The sequence below is a fragment of the Neophocaena asiaeorientalis genome, unplaced genomic scaffold (genome assembly GCF_003031525.2).
Source record: "Neophocaena asiaeorientalis asiaeorientalis breed wild unplaced genomic scaffold, Neophocaena_asiaeorientalis_V1.1 scaffold217, whole genome shotgun sequence".
NCBI lineage: Eukaryota > Metazoa > Chordata > Mammalia > Artiodactyla > Phocoenidae > Neophocaena > Neophocaena asiaeorientalis.
In genome coordinates, this window is record NW_020172293.1 from 7,324,080 (window position 1) to 7,333,402 (window position 9,323).

General features: G+C 34.3%; 1 protein-coding gene across 2 annotated transcripts in view; it reads right to left on the reverse strand.

Annotated features, from left to right (window-relative positions):
• Positions 1–902: 902 nt before the first annotated feature.
• ARL5B (ARF like GTPase 5B) overlaps positions 903–9,323 on the reverse strand; it is a 29,124-nt gene continuing 20,703 nt past the window's right edge. For both annotated transcript variants that reach the window (XM_024766216.1, XM_024766209.1), the window contains one exon: positions 903–7,362. In XM_024766216.1, coding sequence (XP_024621984.1) covers positions 7,314–7,362 — 49 coding nt within the window. In that variant the 3' untranslated portion in view covers positions 903–7,313. The remainder of the gene's footprint in view (positions 7,363–9,323) is intronic.

Below are 9,323 nucleotides of genomic sequence, written 5' to 3' on the forward strand. Positions count from 1 at the left end.
TGAAGTCCTAGAGCATAGCATAACTCGTAAGTTGAAGTACCTTAAATTCCTAAACTTCCATACAAAATTTGAACTTTGTACATATGTGTAATTCTCCAACGTAGGTATCATTCATCACATTCTCAAAGAGGTTTTTGAAAAAAGGAGTTAAAAATCACTACTTTAGAGGAATCTATACAAAGAATATAATGAAAATTGCTTATCCCACACAAATTAGAGTACCTCTCAACTTTTTAAACAAGAGCACAACTTAAGTACAATGTGTAGATTATCCCAATTACCTGTCAATGGAGTACATACTCCATTGTGTTTTTTTCCAACACCACCAAGCAATTCTCCACTTCTCAGCAGATACTGATTTGATGTCCTATAATGTAACTCAATTCTGACACTATTTACTTGGATATAGCATCAGATCCCACAGCTTACAGGCTGTACCAAAAACCTTCAACACCCACTCCCCCTCACATGCTAATCCAGAGTTCAGATTGCTACCTGTGCTTCCAACCGAACATAGGGGCTACTCTTCATTGCAATGCACGGACTTCTCATTGTGGTGGCTTCTCTTGTTGAGGAGCACGGGCTCTAGGCACACGGGCTTCAGTAGTTGCAGCTCATGGGCTCAGTAGTTGTGGCTCGCGGGCTCTAGAGCACAGGCTCAGTAGTGGGGGCGCATGGGGTTAGTTGCTCCGCGGCATGTGGCTCTTCCCAGACCAGGGCTCGAACCCATGTCCCCTGCACTGGCAGGCGGATTCTTAATCACTGCACCATCATGGAAGTCCCATCTCATTCTTAATCATAAAAATTCCTCTCTTTGTTTGCCTAGGTGAGTTTCTATCACTTGCAGCAAGATTGTTAAAACAAATTTTATCTTAAAAAAAAAAAACACGGTTCACGTCATATTGGAAAAGTAATTATTTATTATGACAAAAATAAAACTGTTGACTGAAAACAAATGAATGTTACACTGTATTGCACCATGACTGCAAATGAGCCAAAACCTGTCTAAAAGATGAACATTCCAGAGCAAACAGCATCCTTTCACTTGGGTAAGTAGGCATGCAAGCAACTCATTACAGCATAATTGCAGAAATAAAAAATTATGAGTACCAGTAACCTAAACTTAACATATAGAAGCATTTTATGACAGTAATAAAGTTATTAAAAATTTAAAACATGTCTTTTCAACAACCCACCATTAGAAGAACGTGCTTTGAACCACTTTCAAAAAGTGATGATGTGAATGCATTAATTTGTTTGTTCTTTTAATTTTATTAATGCTTATATATTGAACCAACAGCACACATCTCAGTTGTTTGGTTGGGTTTAAGAAGCACAGTTTGTGGCTCTGAAAGACATTTTTTTCCTCTGTACAATACCAGGGGGCCCCCAGAGAGATCCAATTCGTAATTTGGGGCTTATTAACACCATCTTCATTTGACCAAGCTGATTAGCTAAGATACTGTTACAGTGTTTGCAGAAAGCCTGAAGCTTGATGGATAACAATAATTTGTATTTAAACCTTAAGAAATGAACATAAATATAAATAGACACTTTAATGTAGTTTTACATTCTGAGGCAAGAAGTATATAGGGCCTGCTGTTTCCTCTTTAATGCTCTAAAGCACCAATTTATGTTAAGATGGCAATGTGTAATTATAATCATTATATTCTGATAGAACAATCGCAAGAGCAAGGCTGTAACTGCTTTTAGTTTTAGTTTTTGTTTTTTTAACCATGCTCTGTACAATAGATGAAGAGGGTAAAATTTATAACTATTACATAATTGGAAATATCATAACCGTCATTTTATTTCACACTTTTAATGAAATAGCAGCTCAACTTTTTTAAAAAGTCAAAATGAAAAGTTTTCATAACTACACTGAACAGTTTACTCCAAGAGAACAAAACAGGGGTTGTAGAATCCCTGCATTTCCTGAAGGAAAATGTAAGAAGATTAAAATGATTATAGTCTCTTCTGAAAAGGGCTAAAATATGCAAATAAATTATAAACATAACCAACACCAACTGATAGTCATTTGATATCTTACCAACACTGATGGAAATATATTCACAGTATAATAAAATCAATCAAATTTTAGAGTTTTTCCTTTCCCTTACTTGATTTTAATTAAACTGATTAAATATTGACTATGCACTTGCCCATGTGCTTTAATGAAGACAGTATGTGGATTTGCTACACCATGTTAGCCCTGCGAGTGGTAAACAAGAGTAAAAGAAAACAAAATCTCCAAGGAATGCTATCTCTTAGTTGTGAATTTTGCATATTTCAAATACAGTTTGGGTGAAGGGGATTTTTATGGGATTGTGCAACATCCCACAGACTGGAGCAAAGCACCTTATGTATGGACTGAAAAATGAGGTAATTTTTTAATTAAAATTTTACAAGTTTGTGCAAGAGAACATTTCCATTCTTCTAGAATTTTGTTTTCTATTCCAAAAGATATGCACAGCACATTTTATTATTTCTCCATTTCTAGGGAAGAAGGTAGATTACTGGTTTATAAAAATGCAAAAGGTGCCACTCTCTGACTACGCTCCCAAATTCTAGAAACCTGATCAGTCTTCAGTCCTTTGGTCACATTAAAAATAATATAGGCCATCCAGTTTTATAGTAAAAGACCGAATTTTCTAGTAATTTTAAGTCCTTGAATGGGGGCAATTCAGTGTTTTCATTCAAATTTTCTATTGGAGATTTTTTATCTCATATTAATCTTTACTGTCAAGTTCTTTGACTTTTGTTTCTAGGTATGCCTCTAAATCTCCAATTAACATTTCCCAAACATTTCACTAGACCTTATACATTTAAAGCTGATTTTAGGTCTGTGGAACACAATATTTTTTCTACTTTAAATTTAAAACAAAGTAGCTGAAAAAAGATTATTTTTATTGGCCTTCTCTATTTAGCTCTGGTTACCTGAAACTCTTAAAAAATACTTTTTGGGAAACTGCCTTTTAGATTTCAGTCTTCACAATAATGCTAAATGAATAAGGATGAGACATTACTGAAAAAAACTAACCTTGAATATAAAGTACTTCCAGATTTATACAGACATTTGTAAAATATTGACATCCTCACTGCACTATCCTTTTCACTACTGGAAAGTCAAACAGAACTGGAGCTTGGGGCAGCCTCTAAAGCCAATAAACTCTGAACAAACTAACCACTTGATTCCAGTTAGTAAAAGCCAGGAAAACAAGCAAGATATTTTCTAGAAGAGAGTATTTCCAATATACACTGGTGTTTTATAAGTAGATTAAATATCATCTTCTTAGCAATATGGCTTATTTTCTTATTTGCATTGTCATTAACTATTAGCTCAATTTAAGTGGAGTAGCACTTACTAGTTGATGCTTTGTTTTCTTATTTGTATTCATATACTAAATGAAATGATAATGAGGTGGGAATCAAATAATAGATAAAAATAAACGTAATTTCATATTACATGTCTTTCCCTCATTTGGTTTGGTTTTTTTTGTTTTTTGTGTTTGTTTTTTAGTTTTTAGTAGTAGTGTATAAAGGTTCAGGATTTTAAAGCCAAAAGATGTTTTGGTGCTCTAGTTTAAGTTCCTCAGTATGGGAAAAATAGTAGGAAGGCCATGAACGATAGTAATTGTCTAAGGTAAAACAGGTCACGGCCAAATTAAGATTCAAACCTACTTCTTTATATAGCCAGCACAATATTCTACTGGATACAAGTCATCATGCTGTATCTTGAAGTGACTTTATCCTGACAAAATATAAAAGATCCTTTAGAAGGGAACTAGATATGAAATGTTTTGGATCCAAAGCCATAGATGAAAAGCTAGGCTCATTAAGTTGGTCTTCAAAGATAAATGTCAATGGAATTCATCTATTCTAGGTATAATACCAGTACATTTTTTCTACTGGTATTGTTTTACATAGTTAAGAATTTAAATGAGTGCTAGTCAGAGACAATTCCATTTATAATTTGTCCTAGGATACTACATCAAAAATATTTTTTTAAAAATAAAGCTTTTATTGTTTTAAAATTTTCTTTGCCTTGTGACTCCCCATAACTCTTCAGAGAATAATGTTTACAGCACTGCCTATATCACTCACTGTTTCCATAGGAAAATAATTATTTTCTCTTTATGCTATAGGTAATGAAAGTTAATTTATACTTAATCAAAATGACTACAGCTACAGAAGTAGCATCCATTTCAAAAATGATTTTTAACAATGAAATTTCAATTTATTATCATTCCTCTAATGAATATAGAATAAAATTATACCTTTAAGCTACTACCAAAGAACCTAAAAGCAAAACTTTGTGTTTAATCGTGTTATTCAATAGATTATAGATATATTATTTCAAATTTTAAGGAATTAAATTAACTAACAATACAAAATATGCAGTATGTTCCCATATAAAAGGGCTTATTAATTCTAAAAGAGTTCTCAGATGGGCTTCAATAAGAAAGATGGTTAAATATGAAGAATGCAACACGTTCAAAATTAAGAAAAATGCCTTGAACTTACAAGGGTAGCAGTTACATTTTAGTTATAACAAAAGGTTTGTTAAAATTTAGTTTCTTTATCTTCAAATTAAAAACAAAATGTAGAATAATCTCCTGAAAGTAACACGGGTGGATCCCCTGCTTTCCACCACTTAGAAACTTCCGCTAGGCAATTGAGGGATTGATTAGGGAGGGTGAAAGCTGAACTATTTCATTGTTAAATTAATTACCTGCTAATATGACTTCTAAAGAACAGGTATAATACAAAATTGAGAACTTATATCAAAATATGAATAAAGGCACTAATCACAAATTTACATTTTTCATCAGACAATATCTTATAGCTGGTTGATTTTCAATAAATGTCAGAATCAATGCTTTAGTGTTAGATACGTGCTTGAGTCAAAACATTCTCTTGGAGTAAAGGGTAATCAGTTTTCATATTACTGTAAGAGGAAATATCTAATGAGAACCTATAAAATACTTTTTAAAAGTCTTACATGAATTTCCTAATTGAACTTTTCCCAATCGTTGGCACAAAACCTAGTTGGATGTTGATTTCATCTTCAACACACAGCTAACATAAATTATTTCTAATCCAAAAACAACAAACTGTTTTTCAAAAAGGATTTAGAAAATAAAATAAATTGTATTTTAAAAATCAAATTGAAAACTTGAGTTTATACTAGTAGTTTGACAAAATACAATCGACTATTAACACTTTCAATATAATGCTGATGCGGTAATATAAAAAAATAACCATATAATTTGACAGAAGAAAATGGAGCCAGCCAATCTTATTAGATACAAGAAAGATTTCATAATAACAACGAATACAGGAATATTAAATATGATTTTTCTCAGGACAGAATTCAGAGAATTATCCTCAGTATTCATGGCTAAACTATACAACCAAGATAGAAATTCTGGCAAAGTGTACTATCATAATTTCTCCTGCCCCACCACCACATACACAACACAAAGCATCCATATTGATTCATGTCTGCTTTTCTCTCATGTTCTTGATTATGCATTGTATTAAAAACAAAATTTATCCTCTACCTGGTATAGAATCACTAAGAAAAAGGTTCAGAACAAGTTTAATGAACAACTGCTTCCCAAAGCCCAGAAAGCTTTCCTCTGGTCATTTCCAGTTCCAGGGTGTGCTACCACTAAACAGAAATCAGAAAAATGCTACCACATTCAACTACATTAATTAGGCTAAATAGAATAAATCAAGTATAACTGAAAACAGCAAAATTTAAACCAACTTACGATAAAAAATATTAAAGTATCACTTTTGAACAGGTACTGATGTTCTTATGAACACTGAATCCTATTTTTGACCCAGATGAAAGAAAAATACTGCAAAAATAAAGTATTATTCTCTATGTGTGTTTTATCCCTTTCATAATAGCAAAATCACACATTTGAAATAAAGAGGATCAAAATTACAATACCTGTCCTCCCTCTTAAGGTATGCACTATTTAGATTATTGTTCATATTAGACGACTGCCTTGAAAATGTTTTAATGCTATCCAATAAGTATACTTTTGCTAGATTATGAGTTTTTAACTATTTAAAAAATTTTTAAGTTGTTAGTGTATTAAACTTGAGTCTCATAGTAATATTCTAAAACATGATTAAATTCAGCAGTTTCCTATTATCCAGCAAAAGATCTTAGAACATGAGGCATAATTATACAAATGTCAGTTGTTTCAAGCCTATTACACTACAACCTCTAACAAATTCAAGGAAAGCCATATGGTTTTTTAAGTAATATACTGCTGGTGATAGAAATGCTGTAATAGACACGATTTCAAATTCTAAGAAATAAAATGAACTGTTTGCATTCCTGCTTTAGCTATTGCCCCAAGCAGATGCGGTGCCCCTTGCAAATGGAATAGTTGAAATTTTTGCTGATAATAAAGTTGTTTGTAATTGATAGTAAAATATATTCCAAGTGTCTTGGTTTAATTTTAGTGCTGGTATGCTTTAGTAACTTCCAATTGTTATATATGCATTGAATAATGTGACATTCTTAAAAATACCAGATTTATTCAAAATATTTACTGTCAAAGTTGGGCTTTGAAATAAATATTTTATTTTGATTCATTTTTAACCAAAACGAATCCTGTGCTGCAGGAAGAAAAGTGAACTTAATTCTTTTAGATAAATAGCCTACTTAATTTCCATGCTAACAGAAACTTAAAATTATTCCATGACTTGCAATAATGTGGCGGAAATTAACTCATTTAAAGGCAGTTCTCGTGATGTTTCATCCTCCCCCTTAAATATATATCTTCTAGGCATATTTCTTTCTCATTTACAATAAGTTCCGCCCAAAAGATAAGTAGTTTACAGAGGGAGCAAATATTTAGTGCTGGGTAAGTTTGCAAACAGTACCTGATAATTTCCACTACTGCTCTGCCAAGCCATTGGTGGGGTGAGGGGGCAGTCAAGAAATGAAAGGAACTGGTCATTAAAGTTATTACAATACTTCAGAAAACATTAAACATATGATAAACATTTCTTACAAGGCAGTCGTTGAATAATTAGAATAAGCAGTCAGAAGAATTCTGTTGCTGAAAACAGTTACACATTATGTTCATCCAACTGAAGATTAGTGCATTAAAAAAAAAAGTTAAGAAAAAATCTTTTATGTTCCAGTTCAGCTGCACTTGATTCAAGTGTTGCTCATAGAGGTTTGTGTTGTTATAAATTAAACATGCTGCTGCCTTAGCAGCCAAAGGTACTAGGAAAAATGTTCATGTCACAGAATAAATAGAGAGTCTCTTTCGAGCAAAAAGTTATCTCACACCAATCCGGGAGGTCATCCACTCTAGACCTTGGCATAACCTGAAACAAAAGACAAAAGTATTTTCAAAATGAAAAACTTTATACTTAAAAATTGAAAGTATACTTATTTTTAAGTCTTAATGCAAAAGTCGGTACTACAATAATTATTCATACATTTAACTGCCAACATTCAGGTAACACTACAATAAGTAGACTTTCTAAGTGTAAGATTATCTAAACAAAATGATACTAATCAGTTGAGAATTGTGGGAAACTGCTTTAGTCTCATCTTGAAGATACAGCTTTGGGGGTTTTGCCATTAAGACTATAACTATCCCACCCCCACCTTAAGATTAACTAAACTGGGGGCGCGGGGTTCGGGGGTTTCTGCTCCCACTGGTGAGGTGTGCCTGGAATGGTGGATGTCGCACTGCGTGCTTGGTGGCTTGGTGAATGGATGCGGGAGAAAATGGTGGCCACGTGGCTGAATGACCAGCCGGAGGTCTCCCACGCTGCAGCCACCTTGCCCAGATCAGGCCTCTGCTGATCCTGATGTGATGCCGCCTCCCTGTTCCTCCTCCTTGGAAACTTGTGCAAAGAGCTACAGCCATTCCATGGCCAGAAGATGGAGGCACCAAGATTTGGACGCAGTATACATTTTTACACTGACACTTCTCTGTCTGGCCTGATTCCCCTTTTTTTTTTTTTTTTTGCGGTATATGGGCCTCTCACTGTTGCGGCCTCTCCCGTTGCAGAGCACAGGCTCCGGACGCGCAGGCTCAGCGGCCACGGCTCACGGGCCTAAATGCTCCACTGCATGTGGGATCTTCCTGGACCGGGGCACGAACCTGTGTCCCCTGCATCGGCAGGCAGACTCTCAACCACTGCGCCACCAGGGAAGCCCCTCCCCTTTTTAAAAAATTTACTGAAGTATAGTTGATTTACAATGTTGTGTTACTTTCTTCTGTACAGCAAAGTGACCCAGATATATACATATATATAAATTTTTTCATATTCTTTTCCACCATGGTCTGTCACAGAATATTGAATATATAATAGTTCCCTGTGCTGTATACAGTAGGACCTTGTCGTTTATCCATCCTATATATATCCATCCTATATATATTAGTTTGCCTCTGCTAACCCCAAACTCTCATTCCCTCCCTCCCCCTACCTTGGCAGCCACAAGTCTGTTCTCTATATCTGTGAGTCTATTTTTGTTTTGTAGATATGTTGATTTGTATTGTATTTTAGATTCCACATATTAGTGATATCATATGATATTTGTCTTTCTCTGTCTGACTTACTTCTCTTAGTATGATAATCTCTAGGTCCATCCATGTTGCTACAAAGGGCATTATTTCATTATTTTTAATGGCTGAGTACTATTCCATTCTTTAAAATGGCTGAGTACTATGTACCACATCTTTTTGTCCATGCATCTGTCGATGGACATTTAGGTTGTTTCCATGTCTTGGCTATTGTAATGTTTCCCTTTTTTGAACCATCAGACTGTGAATTCATCAGACTGTGAATACAGATGATATCTTATTCATTTTGATGATCCCAGAACCCAGAGCTAGCACTGAGTATTTATGTTGAATTGGTTCAGCCACTATGGAGAACAGTATGGAGGTTCCTTAAAAAACTACAAATAGAAAGCATAACTAATATAAAAAAAGATTTATTAATAAATAAATGCTTATTTATGAAAAAAAAAGATTAACTAAACTGAAACCACTATAGAAAGACGGCAGGAATTTCACCCTACTCTCCTAAATGCTAAAGAATGGAGTGCTTATGGCCTAGTCTTAAAAGTACAGATCAAAAAACTCAACATACAGCTATTATATTACAAGCTATTTCTAGTATGAGAAATAATGAGAAGGTCAGTTTGATTTGAAGATAAATAAGTTCCTAGAGGGCTTCCCTGGTGGCGCAGTGGTTGAGAGTCCACCTGCCAGTGCAGGGGACACGGGTTCGTGCCCCGGTCTGGAAAGATCCCACATGCCGCAGAGCAG